The following is a 19,921-nucleotide window of genomic DNA, read 5'->3' on the forward strand; positions in this document are numbered from 1 at the left end:
ATGATGAGATGCAGATGGGACCCTTAGGGCTGGCAAAGACAATTCAATTACATTTCACCGGGTCTGGGACATGCGACAGAAAGTCTGACGGCCGATTCCCTGCAGGCTACGATAGCCAGTCGAGGTCTCCACCCTCTCCACCAAAAGATTTCCTGTTGACTCCATGTAACTCAGAGGGACAGATTTGGGGTGAGGGAGGGGAGGGAAAGAAAAAGGTGTGGTCTCTCTGTCTGTCAGTCCCAGTGAATGAGGTGTAGTCTATGTTCCTGTCATACGTGTTCATATGTCCCAGTAAGGAGGTGGTGTCTTTGTCCCTGTCATTTCCAGCGAACAAGGTGCAGCCTCAGTTCCCATCATTCCCACAGAAGCCGTGACCTTTGTGTCCCTCAGTCCCAATACAGAGGTGTAGCTGATGTGCCTATACGTCCCAATCAAGGAGGCGTGGCCTCTAGGTTCATTAATCCACGTGATCTTAACACTTGACCATCACTGAATTACACTGCGTTGCATTGAATAGTATCATTAACTTGTTGGTAGATTTGAATCCTTTTTTCCATATATCTCGCAGTTGATCACATATCTGGCTTTGGTTAAGAGTTGAGGCTTGAAGTGCTGGTTTTGGACCACTTAAAGCTGTAATTGGCTGTAAAAGTCAGTCTGCAGAAAATGCATGTTCTTTCTTTAGGTCATATTCCAGGAAAAGGGCGCGCTGTGCCTTTAACCGCACCGGAGGAAACCGAAGTCAAGCATTTCACCTGAGCGATTTTCGTTAACCTGCCGAACAGGAGTCGGACCTTAAACCCATACCGTGCTCTCTATTATGGTTAACCTGCAGTCATGACCTTTCAGAGAAGGCGGTCGGAAAAGCGAGAGGTGAGGAGAGCAGAAAGCAACAGAGAGGCGTTCAGGAAGTCATATGGAGAGAACGAGGGAGAGAACGATCACAGGAGGAAGGAAGAGATAATAGGAGATGACAGGAAAAGGGCAGTGTGTAGTGGAGGGGAAAAGAGAGGTGCTGCTTAATGGGCTGTGAAAATGTGCAAGAGAGAGGAGGAGGGACAAGACAAGGGACAAGTGGGGCATATGTGACCTGTGTGTGTGTGTTCAATCTGAACCCAACTTCATTGCACAACATGGTACAGAATCTTTTTTTTTTTTTCATCCCAACTTCCTCCCTCTCTCCCTCCCTCCCTCTTGCACGTATCCCCCTGACAGAAGGCTTTCCAGCCTGTTATTGCTGTGTACTGGCCACCCACAATGCCTTGCTTCTGGCAAGGAGGACACTGCGGTCTTGTTGTTTGTTGGCATCCCTTCTCTCTCTCTCTCTCTCTCTCTCTCTCTCTCTCTCTGCCTTGTTGTTTGTTGGCATCCTCTCATTCTTTCCCCTATAGGTCTGACAATGGGCCTTGTTCCAATCTTAAATCACGCCCTCCCCCTTCTTGTCTCTCTTGCCTTTTCTGCCTCTTCAGCACAACCCCGTGCTTTTGACGTCCCACAAACTGATGCATCGTCTGTAGACCGGAGCCAAGTGTTCGATCCAATTGAAAGTCCTTGTGTCCTGTAATAATTATTCATGCAAAGCTTTAAAGGAGGGTTTGGGCCAAAAACGTACGCCATTTTACCTCTTTGCCCAAATCTACTCGATCGTATTGTTGACATTATCAAAGTTATTATGGCTATAAATAATGTTAACTGGAACCGAAGTAATATTTGACTATAATTTGATTCAAATTGCTTCCAAGGAACATTCAGAAATGAAGGGAAAAAAACTCTCTGGCTTCAATAAATAGCCAAGTTTATTGTACGCATATTGTGCCTCGTTTTGTAAATTTGTTTGTAACATTTTCAAATAGTTTATTTTACAGCTAAAGGGCAAAAAGTTTGCGAACGCTGGCACAGAGCTTGTACCAGGATTTTACACACCGAACATTTTTATTTTGATCACTTTGTAGTGCAGCTTTTATATATATATATTAGTGCTGTCAAAAATGTCGCGTTATTAACGCATTAACTTGACTCAGTTTTAACGGCGATAATTTTTTTCATCGCGAGATTAACGCTCTGTGACATGATGTAGGTTTTTCATAAGCTTTTGAAACTGCCAGGAACTTGGAACAGAGACTTTGCTTCGAAAACCGATAGCAGCTAGACTGTAATGCCACGCCCCGCACAGCCAGAGTCCTCTGCCCTCCCCCCAAAGAACCAGCGCGGGCAGGGCGCGCTAGTAGAGATGGGATTTATGGCTCTTTGATGGGATCCGCATCTTTGTGATCCGTTCTTTGAAAAGAGCCGTTCAAAAGACTGGCTCATTTGGCTCTTTTTAAATATTTATTCAGTTTTAAGAAGACAGCGTCTAAAGAAGCCAGATCCCTCTGAACCGTAAACTCAATGCATATCCTTCCTGTAATATGCAAATTTGGCCGCCTCTGATTGGACAGCGCGACGCATCAACAGGCAGAAAGTGTAAAAGTACAAAATGTGTTAAGTGAGCTGAAACAGTAAAGATCAGATTCAATGCAATATTTATCAACGAACAACTTAAAGTTAATATAATAGTGTACTTTATATTATAATCAAGCATGTCAAGCCTACCGTCACTGTGTAACCTGTCTCTCTGATTAGAATTGTAAACTAACTCAAGCAGTAGATCACTTCACTCATGGTTCTTTTGCTAGCCCCGGTGCTCGGCTTGGGTTTCACTTTGCAGTGGCTGTGTCAAGACGTGTTATGCTTTGCAATAAAAAAAACATTGGTACAAAGCAAGCCCATTCACTTTTTTATGCTGATAAGAGAATTACAATGGTTTTTCATGTGACAAAAATGTGCGATTAAATTGCGATTAATCGCGAGTTAACTATGACAGTCGTGACATTAATCGCGATTAAATATTTTAATCGCTTGACAGCACTTATATATATAATATTAGGGTGCATCAGTTGCCCCCTAAAAATGAAAAGTTCCTCCGATCATGATGCATTTTTGTTTTTATGTTCCTTTTGGTAAGAAAACACACTGGGTGAAATATTTTGACAAAATTCAAAAGTTTAATGGTGGCACCAGGAGCTCAAAGTTATGGAAAAAGCTGCTATTTTATGACTTTTATGACAAAATTTTGATCACTTTTCATGAAACATTATGGCACCTTATAGAGTATACCAAATATCTTAGATACACATTTTTAGTACATATTCTAAATATATTATCAAGCACAGTTTGAGTTTTAGCTGTTCATTGAATCATTGTTCAACTACTTTTAAACAATACAAATGTATTATGAATCACATTAATGCTTCTCAATCCCTTGCAAAGATTCTTAACATGATCTCTGGCTCACAAGAAATCAATAAACGGAGTCCAACATTGTGATTCAAACCTTACGCGAAAACATAAAATGAGCGTTTTTTGGCAAAAAATGAACCTCATGGTGCCACCATTAGACTTTTGAATACGGTCAAAAAATTTTACAGGATGTCTTTATTGGTGAAAAGGAACACCCAAACAAAAATGCATCAGATTTTATGAAAGTGAGGGCAACTGAGGCACCCTAATATACAGTGGGGCAAAAAAGTATTTAGTCAGTCACCAATTGTGCAAGTTCTCCCACTTAAAAAGATGAGAGAGGCCTGTAATTTTCATCATAGGTACACTTCAACTATGAGAGACAAAATGAGAAAAAAAATCCAGAAAATCACATTGTCTGATTTTTAAAGAATTTATTTGCAAATTATGGTGGAAAATAAGTATTTGGTCAATAACAAAAGTTCATCTCAGTACTTTGTTATATACCCTTTGTTGTTAATGACAGACGTCAAACGTTTTCTGTAAGTCTTCACAAGGTTTTCACACACTGTTGCTGGTATTTTGGCCCATTCCTCCATGCAGATCTCCTCTAGAGCAGTGATGTTTTGGGGCTGTCGCTGGGCAACACGGACTTTCAACTCCCTCCAAAGATTTTCTATGGGGTTGAGATCTGGAGACTGGCTAGGCCACTCCAGGACCTTGAAATGCTTCTTACGAAGCCACTCCTTCGTTGCCCGGGCGGTGTGTTTGGGATCATTGTCATGCTGAAAGACCCAGCCACGTTTCATCTTCAATGCCCTTGCTGATGGAAGGAGGTTTTCACTCAAAATCTCACGATACATGGCCCCATTCATTCTTTCGCAGAAAAACAGCCCCAAAGCATGATGTTTCCACCGCCATGCTTCACAGTAGGTATAGTGTTCTTTGGATGCAACTCGGCATTCTTTCTCCTCCAAACACGACAAGTTGAGTTTTTACCAAAAAGTTATATTTTGGTTTCATCTGACCATATGACATTCTCCCAATCCTCTTCTGGATCATCCAAATGCTCTCTAGCAAACTTCAGACGCGCCTGGACATGTACTGGCTTAAGCAGGGGAACACGTCTGGCACCGCAGGATTTGAGTCCCTGGCGGCGTAGTGTGTTACTGATGGTAGCCTTTGTTACTTTAGTCCCAGCTCTCTGCGGGTCATTCACTAGGTCCCCCCGTGTGCTTCTGGGATTTTTGCTCACCGTTCTTGTGATCATTTTGACCCCACAGGGTGAGATCTTGCGTGGAGCCCCAGATCGAGGGAGATTATCAGTGGTCTTGTATGTCTTCCATTTTCTAATAATTGCTCCCACAGTTGATTTCTTCACACCAAGCTGCTTACCTATTGCAGATTCAGTCTTCCCAGCCTGGTGCAGGTCTACAATTTTGTTTCTGGTGTGCTTTGACAGCTCTTTGGTCTTGGCCATAGTGGAGTTTGGAGTGTGACTGTTTGAGGTTGTGGACAGGTGTCTTTTGTACTGATAACGAGTTCAAACAGGTGCCATTAATACAGGTAACGAGTGGAGGACAGAGGAGCCTCTTAAAGAAGTTGTTACAGGTCTGTGAGAGCCAGAAATCTTGCTTGTTTGTAGGTGACCAAATACTTATTTTACTGAGGAATTTACCAATTAATTCATTAAAACTCCTACAATGTGATTTCCTGGATTCTTTCCCCCCATTCTGTCTCTCATAGTTGAAGTGTACCTATGATGAAAATTACAGGCCTCTCTCATCTCTTAAAGTGGGAGAACTTGCACAATTGGTGGCTGACTAAATACTTTTTTTGCCCCACTGTATATATGATATGAAATGAACGATGCCCAGAACAGTCACTCTCTCTCAATCTGTCGGTGCTTGTTCTTGCACCTTTTAGGACTTAAACTGTGTGAGTTGGAACCTGTGTGTGTAATTAAGTTAATAGGCTCAACGCACACATGCATGCACGCACGCACGTGCCTGCTGAAGCCGATCAGGTTCACGGCCACGTTGGTAGCATGCAGTGAATTAAAACGCACAGCATCATTTCATACTCGTATCATATTAGGAAATTTTTTTTGTCTAAGGTTTTTGGAATATTTTTATTCGCTCAGTTTTAATGATTTACTGATAATACTCTATCTCCATCTTTTCCTTCTCAGGTAGGTAGCATACACGCTGCTATAAATGTGTTCGAGTGCTGCCTTTCGAACAGCACTTATTATCCTAGTAGGAGGAAAAGGTTTTATGTGGAAAAAAAAAATCTCCTCCAATTATTTTTATTTATTTAGATTTTTTTTAAGGAACGGGAAAGATTGCTTGCAATTGGCAAATGGTTGCTACCAGGTCTGCATTTCTTTCGTATTGTTTTAAAAACAATAAAAAGTTTAGAACGTATACTGTTGCGCATTTGTTTTCATTCAAAACGCCTACAATTTTAGTATCTATTCTTTTTTTTTGTGAACTCCAGCAAAAATGAATAATCACACTCTGAAATAGGATAAAATCCAAAATAACTGAGTGCTGTCAAATTTTAAAGCTAGACAGCCTTTTGATTTCATAAAATCAGTGAAATTTAGTTCCCTTTGAAATGTGATCATTGTGATATATGTTTATTTCTGTAATATCTCACAAAATATCAGGCCGTTCTGTGGCTGGGAAGTTATTTAATTTGACGGGATTAAAGCAAATAATGTGCATGAAATCACTCGCTTGGCGCAGTCAAGCAGACAGAGGAAGTCCGTGTGTGTGCGCATGCGCAGGTTTACCTTTGATCGTGCACTGACAGTTCCATCATTCTGTCGCTAAACGAACAGCTGATCACACCGAGGTGCTCACTGAGCGCCGATATTTATTAGTTTGGTCCTGCGTTTCCTTTCCTTCGTATAGAACAGAATCTTCTCGCTTCTTTCCGTTACTGTCGTCGGTCTTTCACGTTTCATTCGCACGCTCACGTCCTCCATTTTTCTCTCCGGTTTCAAATTTGTATCCCACAATGCCTTGCGCGAACAGGGAAAGCCCACCACCATGTGATGCATGACGTAGTATCTTGTATTGGGTCATGGTGAAGCAGGAAAAAATAGTGGAGAATTCAGAGCCACATGGAGACGAATTCATTAATTGTTCTATTAGAAAAGAAATAATAAAATCGGAAGTCTGTGATTCGAATTCAGTAGCTATCGGTCCACTAAACAAAAATAATTGGGTGTCGGGGAAAATTCTTTTTATGACCTACACTTGAAAAATCTGAAGGGCAGTCTAGCTTTAATAGAGACAGAAGATTTCCAATAATAATTAAAAAAAAAAAAAAAGACATTAAAATGTAGTACTTTTGTCAGTCAAAGTCCCTCCTGTGCAAGGACCTGGTCTTCCCAGGCAGTCTCCCGTCCCAGTACTAACCAGGCCCTTAAGGCCTGTTGGGTGGCACTGATCTCCATTTCAGTAGCCCTCAACCGCTTGCCTGTTACATAGCTAGATGACACTTCAGTTCCCACTTGGGGGCAAGAAGAACGCAACGTTGATTAGTGCTTATGCTCCCACAATAGATGAAATGCATTGCAGAGGCCCAGAAGAAACGAGCTGCATGGAAGGCTCGAAGTATCGCCACCCCCGCTACATGCGTGCTGGACGTATGGGCGTACCTTCAAAGCCCAGATTGGCCTCATGAGTTACCTCCGGGCCCACAACTGCTACCCACCAAATTGAAGTCATGGTCATCATCACATAGCTGGGATTACGATGGGGGGCCGATCCTCTGGTAACCGCGAGCGTTTGACTCCCTACTCACATCTGTACTGCGGTGCCTCACCAGATGGCAGTAGGTACCATTTTTACGAAGGCTTTTGGTATGACCCAAACTCGTGGTTTCCCTGTCGAGAGGCGGACACGCTAACCACTAAACCAGCTCGCTGTTGTACTTTTGTGTCTCCTGTTAGCATTCTTTTTACGACACTTGGTTTGCTTTCGGTGAAAAATGTTTAACAGGTATTGAAATGATGCACTTCAATTTAGAGTACGTCTTTTAAAAGATTTGTCAGAATGTGAGGTTTTTTTTTTCTTGGAGTTTTTGTCATTACAGTGGGGCAAAAAAGTATTTAGTCAGTCACCAATTGTGCAAGTTCTCCCACTTAAAAAGATGAGAGAGGCCTGTAATTTTCATCATAGGTATACCTCAACTATGAGAGACAAAATGAGAAGAAAAAAAATCCAGAAAATCACATTGTCTGATTTTTAAAGAATTTATTTGTAAATTATGGTGGAAAATAAGTATTTGGTCAATAACAAAAGTTCATCTCAGTACTTTGTTATATACCCTTTGTTGGCAATGACAGAGGTCAAACGTTTTCTGTAAGCCTTCACAAGGTTTTCACACACTGTTGCTGGTATTTTGGCCCATTCCTCCATGCAGATCTCCTCTAGAGCAGTGATGTTTTGGGGCTGTCGCTGGGCAACACGGACTTTCAACTCCCTCCAAAGATTTTCTATGGGGTTGAGATCTGGAGACTGGCTAGGCCACTCCAGGACCTTGAAATGCTTCTTACGAAGCCACTCCTTCGTTGCCTGGGCGGTGTGTTTGGGATCATTGTCATGCTGAAAGACCCAGCCACGTTTCATCTTCAATGCCCTTGCTGATGGAAGGAGGTTTTCACTCAAAATCTCACGATACATGGCCCCATTCATTCTTTCCTTTACACGGATCAGTCGTCCTGGTCCCTTTGCAGAAAAACAGCCCCAAAGCATGATGTTTCCACCCCCATGCTTCACAGTAGGTATGGTGTTCTTTGGATGCAACTCAGCATTCTTTCTCGTCCAAACACGACAAGTTGAGTTTTTACCAAAAAGTTCTATTTTGGTTTCATCTGACCATATGACATTCTCCCAGTCCTCTTCTGGATCATCCAAATGCTCTCTAGCAAACTTCAGACGGGCCTGGACATGTACTGGCTTAAGCAGGGGGGCACGTCTGGCACTGCAGGATTTGAGTCCCTGGCGGCGTAGTGTGTTACTGATGGTAGCCTTTGTTACTTTGGTCCCAGCTCTCTGCAGGTCATTCACTAGGTCCCCCCGTGTGCTTCTGGGATTTTTGCTCACCGTTCTTGTGATCATTTTGACCCCACAGGGTGAGATCTTGCGTGAAGCCCCAGATCGAGGGAGATTATCAGTGGTCTTGTATGTCTTCCATTTTCTAATAATTGCTCCCACAGTTGATTTCTTCACACCAAGCTGCTTACCTATTGCAGATTCAGTCTTCCCAGCCTGGTGCAGGTCTACAATTTTGTTTCTGGTGTCCTTTGACAGCTCTTTGGTCTTGGCCATAGTGGAGTTTGGAGTGTGGCTGTTTGAGGTTGTGGACAGGTGTCTTTTATACTGATAACGAGTTCAAACAGGTGCCATTAATACAGGTAATGAGTGGAGGACAGAGGAGCCTCTTAAAGAAGTTGTTACAGGTCTGTGAGAGCCAGAAATCTTGCTTGTTTGTAGGTGACCAAATACTTATTTTACCGAGGAATTTACCAATTAATTCATTAAAACTCCTACAATGTGATTTCCTGGATTCTTTCCCCCCATTCTGTCTCTCATAGTTGAAGTGTACCTATGATGGAAATTACAGGCCTCTCTCATCTCTTAAAGTGGGAGAACTTGCACAATTGGTGGCTGACTAAATACTTTTTTGCCCCACTGTACCTGAACTTTAAGGCTCATTTATTTATGCTCGAAGTTAAATGCAGATATGGGCGGAGCCTTCTGTCCGGACTCTGAGCTCATGACGTGTGCACGTTTACGCATAAAAGCTTGCGTGTACAGATGAAATGAAGCAGTACTACTCGAGATCATGGAGGCAGTGTAGGCAATAGTTCAAGCGAGACATGATGAAGATGTCTGAAAAATAGCAGAAGAGATGCGATATTTTTTATAAAGTAAGAAATTCGAAACATTTACCGTACACGATGTTTACGGCATCTATAATATTGTCTCTGTTTTTGCCTTTTTCTAAACAGGTGCATTATTACGACTTCCTCCAACGTCGCCATGTTCGTTTGTTATCAAAATCTTTTTGCTCTGAGCTGCCCTCTAGTGGCTGTATCGCTTCACGTCCATATCCGCGTAAGGGACTTGTGGAAGTCCGTAGGCAGTGGCGGTTACGTGGGCAGATCGTTTGAAAGTGATGAAAGAATAATTGCGTCTTTACACGCCCAATCGCTCATATTCTACAAGTTGCAAATGATTTGTGCTCGTGAAATATTTCTTTCCCCTTTCATTTTGAGCAATGAACTTGAGCAATACCACTTCCTCCAGATTCTTTTTGCTCATCACTCAACACACACTTCCTCGCGTGAGCGGCGAATTACTCAACACCCAACCGTTCACTAAAAATCACTGAATGAGAGATGTTCAAGATCTCTATCATCAACCCGGAGGAGGATTCGGTCCAATCATGCCGAGTAATTTCCGATATCCGCTCGCTGGAGTTGTGTGTGTGTGTGTGTGTGTGAGAGAGATCGTGAGCTTTAATGCACAGTCCTCTAATCTGTGTGTGGGTTCTGATTCTCGGAGTAATAGCGCTGATCCGATCCGATCACTTTACAGCCGAAGGCTTAAACCGGATCTTATATCCTCGCTGTTAATCCAAAACGTTACATGCCAAGAGAAATGTTTGTGTTTGGCTTTGTCTTCCTTTCAGGCTGTTTGTTTCAGAGCCTGATTTGCATACAGGCTGCTCGTTATTTGGATTAAAGTCTGAAATATGCAACAATCCAAATCCTAGCGTGCGCTCTGACGACTTTGTTTGAGACTCGGTGCAAACGCACATGAGGGTGTGTGTGTGTGTGTGTGTGTGTGAATATTCATGCCCTCTGTCTGAGGTGACGGTGTTTATTTAGAACAAGTTTAGCCAGAGATCAGGCTCTATCAAGCAGCTTGCTTGAGAAAAGCAGTTATCCAGCTCTAATGGTTCGAGCTTTTCTACAAAGGTGTGTGTGTGTAAAATTTGGAACTAATGGATCGACAGTTTCTTACAAACAGCATTGTGTTTGCCTTCGCGTGAGGTTAAAACTAACTGCCGATTAATGCAGTGGCGGCTGGTAGTCTTTCAAACAGGGGAGGCTGGTCGGTTACGATATTTCCAGATTTTAAAAGAAAAAACACATAAATTTTGCCCATACTCTTGCCTCTGATCTGGCTGATTGTTGGCAGGGTCACAAACTGTGAAATAACAGGTTCTTTTGGCCCATTAGCCTACTGTCCAATATACATGATGGTGGTGTTGGGGGGAGGGGGGTATATTTTAACATTTTATATTTTAAAATTGTGGCATGTTGTTTAAAAATTGATCATTATTGAAAGCAGCTGTTTGTCAGGAACCTCAGCAGTAACAGCAGAGTGTTCTGGAATAGGCACAAGCACTGACCTTGGGGAGCCAAACATAGAGCTGGGTGCCACACATTTCATTCAATGACACTTTCCCTATATTTTACTTATTTTGACTGAGAAATGTTTTATTGACAATTTTGATAACCCTTCACTTTTAATCCAGGTCTGTAGTGTGAAATGTTCTCGGCTGTGTTTTTGTTTAAAAATGTTTTCCAAATTGTAGCTGTGTTTAATTCATATCCAGAAAAACATATATTCCAATATAATATACTCAGCATAAACATTTTAAATAGATTCTATATTTTTGGTCCATCCATGACATATTACTAAAGTAGCCTATTTACTGTTGTTGATGTGGGTCACTTGCTGTTAGCCAATTCACTTTCTCGTACCAGGAGAGCTGAAAGGAACGAGTATTATTCCCTACCTTTTTCACCAAGTCAGTTTGAGGCGTTGGTCTACCCTGCTCTTTAATTTTAATTTTTTCCTCGAAAGGAAGACTGGCAAATGGCTTCGCCAAAATTAAATCAGCAATGCTCGGCATCCGTGCGCAGCTTTCTTGCTAGCTGACTAGCCCCCTCAAGTTCAAGTTCAGTCACTCAAATAAACGACATTTCTGGAACTAAGATAGCAAACTTGACAACACTATATTTACACTTTATTTACGATGAAAATATATACAAACTAAAAAAGCTGGTAGAAACCGTATGTAATGAATGAAATCGAAATGTAAGCTGATCTCTTACGATACACCACAGCACTTGCGAATCCGCATGGGACTGAACTGAAATTCACCGCTGCCTGTCTATATTTGAAACGAGCTGTCAATCAAAGAAAATATCCGGCCGCTTTCACCAATCACCAGTCTCCTCGCGAAAACTGCCATGTCCCTCCCACTGTGAGGCTGGGAGTCCGTGGGCGGGCATTTTCGCAGTATTTGTCCAATAATCGTCTTGCATTTTGATATTGAAAAGCGCAGAGCTCCCAAATGCCATTGAAGTCCACTGAGGCTGGGCTGCATCGCGCTGTCACCAGGGGGAAAAACTCACGCACACATTATAGACTGGTACCAAAATCCAGAATTGTGACACCCAAAGGCATTTTTGAGACAAAGTCGGCAAACAGTCTTATTTTGTCAATTTGGGTGTGCCGAATTCAAATCTGCAATATGCCGAGCTCTATCTGACCTCTGTTGACCTCTAGAGGTCATTGAACTTTGGGCCTGTAAACGTCTCAGCTGAACCCAGTTTCTCAGCTTTCTAAGGAATGAAATGTACTAAAATGATTAATGAAGTTAGCAAATGGCCTCGTTTGTTAAACGTTTGGGTGCTGAATTCATTTTTCATTTGTAAAACGACATATGACCTCTGATAACCTCAAGGTCATTAAACTTGGCCTATAGGCCTATGCATTTAACGGCGTTTTTAAACTGACTTTACTCCCCCAAAAAGAATATGAACAGACAAAAAACAAATAGAAAGGAACAAATACAACATTAAATGCCAGTCCATGTACATGTGACTTACTTTTCACAATGAGAATGCCTCGGCGATCACCTTACACAACATTGCATTACATTTAGCGGTTATTGTTTATACAAAGCTACTGAAAAAAGGGCAGATTCAGCAGCATACAAAATGTGGGGGCGTACAGGGGATACAGGTTAATCAGGGTTAGTATATATGAGAGTTTTTTTCTTTGTTGTTTGTTTTTTGTAAAGGCTTTACCCCGTTTAAAACAAAACAACAAAGAAGAAAACTCTCATCTATACTAACCCTGATTAACCTGTATACCCTGTATGCCCCCACATTTTGTATGCTGCTGAATCTGTCCTTTTTTCAGTAGCTTTGTATAAACAATAACCGCTAAATGTAATGCAATGTTATGTAAGGTGATCGCCGAGGCATTCTCATTGTGAAAAGTAAGTCACATGTACATGGACTGGCATTTAATGTTGCATTTGTTCCTTTCTATTTGTTTTTTGTCTGTTCATATTCTTTTTGGGGGAGTAAAGTCAGTTTAAAAATGCCGTTAAATGCATAGGCCTATAGGCCAAGTTTAATGACCTTGAGGTTATCAGAGGTCATATGTCGTTTTACAAATGAAAAATGAATTCAGCACCCAAACATTTAACAAACAAGGCCATTTGCTAACTTCATTAATCATTTTAGTACATTTCATTCCTTAGAAAGCTGAGAAACTGGGTTCAGCTGAGACGTTTACAGGCCCAAAGTTCAGTGACCTCTAGAGGTCAACAGAGGTCAGATAGAGCTCGGCATATTGCAGATTTGAATTCGGCACACCCAAATTGACAAAATAAGACTGTTTGCCGACTTTGTCTCAAAAATGCCTTTAACTCCTTAAATAAGCACTTTTTTAATTTTGGTACCAGTCTACTAGGCGAACTGGGGAAAGTTATAACGGAATGATTTCGCACTGTAGTGGGTTGAGCACATATATTTCTATGATTCTGGATCTGAAATAGCAATGTTATAAGGTCGGCTATAACATAAACCTAGCGCAATTCATCCTACACAATGTTCGTCATTTTTAGAGGAGGCTGAGCCTCCCTCGTTGTCTTAGAGCAATCGCCCGTGGATTAATGTTTTCTGGAGGTAAACAGCACCAACACACGTACATGAGCACTGTGGAACATCACACACGCTTCCGGAAGTTTCCGATTGTAAACCCAGAGGTGCCAGAGCGTTGAGGTCAGGAGTTTGTGTACACTCCTCATGGACATGAATGTCATGGCAGTACTGGGCTTTCGGTGATGGTGATTTCTTCTGAGCTGTTTTTGTTCAGAATGATTTTACAATATTAATCTTTAATCAAACTGGATAGAACTCAACGCCAACAGCGTCGATGGGGACGCCTCCGCCTGGTAGACTACACGCCTTTATTAAGTTGTGATTTGGGGATGGACATTTGACCTCACAGTAATCTTGACCTGTGACCTTTTAACCTCAAAATGTAATCAGTTCATGTTTGTCCCAAAGCGCACAAATGGTGAAAGTTTGGTGAAATTCCTTTCATTAGCCTTTGAGATATCGTGTTCACAAGGTTTCGGGACGCACGGACAGACGGACAACCCGTAAACATAATGCCTCCTGCACCTTAAGGTGGCGGAGGCATAAAAAAAAAAAAAAAGAATCTGGTGCACAAGTTTGAATAGATTTTTGGTTTTCTGAAAACAGCAGTTATACGTGAAGGCTCTTTTCTCTTCTCTACTCATCATCTTCCCTCCTTCTCTTCCAATATCGCCATGACGATCATGACCGTGATGACATTTCTGTCTGTGTATGTAAACTTGTGACTGTAACTGGCGATGCTCCAATGATCGGAGAAACGCCTGAAAAGTACGGATTAAAAAATACCCGGAAAATTCGCTGAAATGGAAAAGACATTTCTTCATCATCATCATCTGTCTTCGGTTTTCTTTTGTCATGTCATCTCTCTCTCCTCTTCTCATTATTTCTAATTCTGTCTCCTCATCTCTCCTCTCCTCTCTTCTTCTCTCATGGTTTCTCTTCTTTCCTTCTGCCTTCTCTTCTTTCTCCTCTCATCTTTTCTTCTCTCATTCTCTCCTTTCTGCTCACTTCCTCTCTCTTATCCTCTCCTCTTCTGTCCTCATCTCTCCTCTTCTCCTTTTCATTCTGCCTTCTCATCGCTTTTCTTCTCATCATCCTCATCTTTCATTCTCTCTTCTCTCCTCCTTTCTGCTCTCTTCTTCTATCTTCTCTTCTCGCCTTTCTTCTTCTCCTTTCTCTTCTTCTCTCATGGTTTCTCTTCTTTCCTTCTGCCTTCTCTTCTTTCTCCTCATCTTTTCTTCTCATCATTCTCTCTCCTCTCTGCTCATCTCCTCTCTTCTCTTCTGTTTTCTCTCCTCCTTTCTCTTCTCTTCTATCTCCTCATCTGTCTTCTCCTTTCTCTTATTTCTCCTCTCATCTCTTTTCTGCTCATTATCCTCATCATCTTTCTTTGTCTCCTCATCCATCCTCTCCTCCATTCTCTTCTTTCAGTCTGTCTTCTCACCTCCTCTCATTTTTTCTTCTCTTCTCTCAATTTGTTCGCTCTTCTCTGTTCGACCCCATTGCCCTGTCTTCTCTTTTCCAGTCTCCGTATCTGTTCAGGCCACACCATTTTTAGTTTATTTCTCATTGTTTATTTCTCCCTTTATCCACCCGTTACCCATCCATCCATCATTCACACTCCTCCTCACTCTGGTGCTTGTAGACACGCCGATGCTGCGCAGGACGAGCTGACCGTGCTGCTGCTGCCCTGCGATGGGAAACGCCAGGTGTCCAGGTCAGTGTCTCATGGATCCCTCATGGGGTAAAATTCATGTTTAACTCCTTTAGGAAGAAGCTTTAAGCGGAGTTAAAAATCTCTTGAATAATAACGCTGCGCCGCGCGTGCTGTAGCGGTGTTTGTGTAACGTTATGAAAGCCGGGTTGGTTATTCTCCTGAACGCGTCTGTCGGGCACATCAGAAAGAATCCGATACAAACTCGGCTCTGAATATTCAGCAGGGTGGCCGCGGGTCCTTAAAAAGTCTTAAGTCTTAAATTTAATTTTCCTAAAATAAGGCCATTAAAAAGTCTTAAAGGGATAGTTTGGGATTTTTGACATGAATCTGTATGGCATCCCCATCAATAGTGTCGTGCAAACACACTGACTTACCCCTGACAGCATCCTGTGAGTCCAGTTCTTGTCCAGTTTTGGTCCAGACGAAAGTAGTCCGGCAAGTTTGTTGGGGTCACGAAAGTAAAACGTTTTTCGTCTCAAAACAGTACGTGTTCAAAAGAGTGATATATTTGCATCACAAAACCGTTGTCAAATAAAAAGTCAGACCTCGAAATCGCTTGGCACTATTTTCTCTCCCTTTTTATCACTGCGCGCTGCCGGCTTCATCCAGCTGCGGCTCCAGCTTCAAGGATAAGCTGGAGCCGCATAAGTAGGAGTCCCGGCGGGTGGTTTGTATTCGATTCGTTTATATCCCGACCTTGTCAGCTGTCACATTTATGTTCATGGACCCGATAAGCTGGTAAATAATATTTATTATTTTTTTTCTTTACCAAATTCTAACAGAAAACGAGAGCGCCGAAAGGGAAAACCGAGCCGAGCCGCCTCACGGTTGTAATGCAAATTGCTTTCCTCCTCAGTATACAAGTGCGCTTCCATGGCAGGGAAAAAGAAACTACCACTGCTGCCTATGTAGTGCCCTATTTATACAAATAGGAGTCATTCAGGATTCAGCCATGACACGGAGCAAAAACATGGCTGAATCCTGAATGACTCCTATTTGTATAAATAGGGCACTACATAGGCAGCAGTGGTAGTTTCTTTTTCCCTGCCATGGAAGCGCACTTGTATACTGAGGAGGAAAGCAATTTGCATTACAGCCGTGAGGCGGCTCGGCTCGGTTTTCCCTTTTGGCGCTCTCGTTTTCTGTTAGAATTTGGTAAAGAAAAAAAAAAATATATTATTTACCAGCTTACCGGGTCCATGAACATAAATGTGACAGCTGACAAGGTCGGGATATAAACGAATCAAATACAAACCACCCGCCGGGACTTCTACTTATGCGGCTCCAGCTTATCCTTGAAGCTGGAGCCGCAGCTGGATGAAGCCGGCAGCGCGCAGTGATAAGAAGGGAGAGAAAATAGTGCCAAGCGATTTCGAGGTCTGACTTTTTATTTGGCAACGGTTTTGTGATGCAAATATATCACTCTTTTGAACACGTACTGTTTTGAGACGAAAAACGTTTTACTTTCGTGACCCCAACAAACTTGCCAGACTACTTTCGTCTGGACAAGAACTGGACAAGAACTGGACTCACAGGATGCTGTCAGGGGTAAGTCAGTGTGTTTGCACGACACTATTGTTGGGGATGCCATACAGATTCATGTCAAAAATCCTGAACTATCCCTTTAAATTGTCTTAAATTTCAAACCCCGTGGTCTTAAATTTTCAATCTTAAATTTATGGAGATTTTACTCAGTCATATCGTTAAAATGTGGTACACTTTGGATGGGGAAAAAGTGTAATCGTTTTTGATGCTCACAATTATACCGCGCAGGCTCCGAATCCACCGGTTGCTAGACACACGCGTGCTTGACAACCACTCAGTGCCTGATCTGTTGATGGAGGGTAGTCCGAGCCACAATGGGTAAATGTAAATTTAATGATAACTGGCTGCAAGATGCAAAATACTCGTGGTGGCTGAAAGCTGTACCCAAAGATGCCAACGAGGCATGCTGTGTAGCATGCTGTAAGACTTTTAAGTTGGGCGCAATGGGGATAAGAGCGGTGGACTCTCATACAGTATGAAGAGCGCCAAGCACGTTGGTTTTGCTAAAGGCCGCGAGCATCAGCCTCAAATATCCGACTTCAGCGCTGCCACCGCTAACGGTCGTGGAGAAGAGGATAGATCTGCGAGATGGAAGAGAATAGTGTGTGTGTGTGTGTGAGAGAGAGAGAATATATTCTATTGCGTGCATGTGAGAGAATAGTATTGTTTGTGTGTGGGTATCGTTCCAAGTGTTTTAAGAAGTGCAAGTGAGCGTACCTTTCAAGTGAGTGAGCCGAAGTTTCAGGTGTACGTGCATTCATGTTGTTTAACTGTTGTTTTCTGCATTGTTGTTTGACCAAAGATGGAATTGAACAATTCTGCTTACAGTGTGACTCCCCAAGCAGAGAAAATAATAATTTTAAAAAAAGCCGTTGCATTGGATCCTGTGTGTGTGACTTCATTCACGTTTTCACACTGTTACATTGGATTCAAACGTTGTGACTGACTGCATTCTGATAGTCACATAGTTAGAAGTTTATCCGATCCTTATATTGCGTTCTGAGTGTGTGAACGCCTGTCAAGGAAAAGAAATGCAGTACTTCTACTAGAATAGTGTTTTCTGGTGAATGTTTACAAGAAAAATAAGTTACATTAAATTATAGTTTTTTTTTTTTCAAAAGAGTACGTTTTTGCATGACTTTAGATTTGGTCTTAATTTTTTTTGGAACATGATATGAAAAAGTCTTAAAAAGTCTTAAATTTAACTTGGACAAACCTGTAGACACCCTGATTCAGCGTCATCGTCACGGAAAGAGGAATCTTTTTAAAGTGCAGCCTTTTCTTTATATATTAACCCATTGACGCCTGAAACGCCTGCAAAAAACCGTCTGCAAATGCCTAAGCCAGTTTTTAGAAAAGGTCCCCATCTGCCTGAGGGTTTTCTGAAATAAAAATAATTAATTGAAAACGCCTATGAAAAATTCAATATCTCAGCTTCTGAAGCACATAAAGACATGAAATAAGTTGCATTTAAAAGATAAAATTCTCTGCTTTTATTGGATCATGCTCATTCAGCATTAACACGAACACATTTTTATAAAAAAAAAAAACAAATCTGGCATGCGTCTTGAAAATAATGACAAATCAACAATGCTGCGTTATGCAGCAACCAGCATTTGGGGCAATGTTGCGTTATGCAACAACCGGCGCTAGGGGCAATGTTGCGCGATGCAGCATCCGGCGTCAAAAGTGCTTTAGATCATTTAATAACGCACTTGTAACGAATCCAGTTTTAAATAAGTACACTTAAATCACCTAGAAATGTTTTTAAAGCCAGGCTGTGCGGGTGAGACAGACAGACAGTGTGTGTGTAGTGAAGGACACTGCAGTAAGTACTGTGTGTCTCATCATCAGGACGCCTGGGAGAGCTCAGACACTGCTGAGGACACCGATGGTTTTCCGTGTTGTACGTACAGGGAATTTTCTCAGGAATTACATTTCACAAATTTATCCAAGAACAGCAAATCCTGCAAGATTGTCCATACTGTTGTATAGGCTACAGTAACTCAGATAACAACTCTTGACAAACATGATGAGCAGAAAAGCATCTCAACTCTGCTCTCTGTAGCCTAACTGGAGTTCTTCCCCAACAGGAATGGACCCTGATGTGTTCTCCTGCTGTTGTCACCCATCCATCTGAACGTTTAACGCCTTGAGATGCTTTTCTGTTTTCAGTGTCCAATTGCTGTTGTTTTTTTTTTAAATAAAATTCCGATGCTGTAGATGAAGGAGAGGGTGGACACGCTGTTTCTGTTTGCAAGCCTCAATGCCAGGCATCGCCCGATTTGCCCAACCAAGACACTCAGGCAGAAATATTTTAGCAAGTTAGGCCCGTTTGGGCACACCGATGGCCGGCTTCTTTTAAGCACAAGAATGATTTTCGAGCGAGGTCATTACAAAAAACAAGACGTATTAACCAGCATCCTCGCCTCCTCTGTAATCGCAGTTTTGTTGTTTTTTTCTTCCCGATTTATAACGGCGGTTCTGATTGGTTCGCTTCAGCCGCACGTGTGCACATTTGTGCTTTTCATCACTACGAGTGGTCGCTGGTGCCCTCTGCATTTTCCCGTGTTGACCTCAGGACATCCACATGCGTATATGTAAATAAAGCTAGCGGTAAGTACATTCAATGAATGGAAAGACATGCTTTTGTGTCTCAAATAGTAAGCCACACTATAAAGGTTGTTTAATTTCCTCCTAAATGCAACGGCAAACTGAATGATAAGACAGTACTGCAGTACAGACTCCTGTTTTATAATGTTTTTAGTTTTATAATTCATCTTTGCAATATTTTTAGGCAAAACAAAGTGTGTTTTGTGTCTTAAACTCTATATACAGTAAAAGACGTATTATGTACTCGTACCGTACGTAAGTCTTCCATATATGATATTGATTTATGTTTCATGTTTTCAGGGCTTGTCTTGTTCTTCTGTTGCAGAAATAAATGTTGTTTTTAAAAATAATTGTTTAAAAAAAAAATGTACTAGAGCCCTGCACTCCCGTGGGAGTCCCGCGGGACCCGACGCAAAGCAGTGCGGCGCGGGACAAATTTTGAAAGCTCATTGCGGGCGGGAGCGGGTGGGAGAGGTGATAAGCTGTAGTCCCGCTAACTAAAAACGTGTTTAAAATAAAATTTATAAATTGTTAATTTATGTCTATCATATATAATTTGTGCTGGATATTTTATTTGGCATTAATAAAAACATTTTAAGATGCCTAAATATGCGGATGTGGTCTAATCTCGCGTACGTTTCCAATTCATTTCCGCTCTTCCGTGTTTGAGACTTTGGTAGGTGTGTTGGGTATCTAGCCTCAGCTGCGCATGCCGCCTGGCAACGCGCGCCCTCGCTACGTGCGCTAGGTGAAGGATCGGTCAGTGGAGAACTCAG

The 19,921-nt window shown here is 42.0% G+C and overlaps 1 protein-coding gene across 3 annotated transcripts in view; it reads left to right on the plus strand.

Moving 5' to 3' along the window:
• The window catches only part of ctif (CBP80/20-dependent translation initiation factor), a 174,922-nt gene that overhangs the window by 85,812 nt on the left and 69,189 nt on the right, over positions 1-19,921 (plus strand). For 2 of the 3 annotated variants that reach the window (XM_060935414.1, XM_060935415.1), the window contains exon 9: positions 14,916-14,987. The exons of the other annotated variant lie outside the window; for it this stretch is intronic. In XM_060935414.1, the coding sequence (XP_060791397.1) occupies positions 14,916-14,987 (72 nt within the window). The remainder of the gene's footprint in view (positions 1-14,915; positions 14,988-19,921) is intronic. 3 annotated transcript variants of the gene reach the window in all.

This window comes from Neoarius graeffei, chromosome 12 (assembly GCF_027579695.1).
Source record: "Neoarius graeffei isolate fNeoGra1 chromosome 12, fNeoGra1.pri, whole genome shotgun sequence".
NCBI lineage: Eukaryota > Metazoa > Chordata > Actinopteri > Siluriformes > Ariidae > Neoarius > Neoarius graeffei.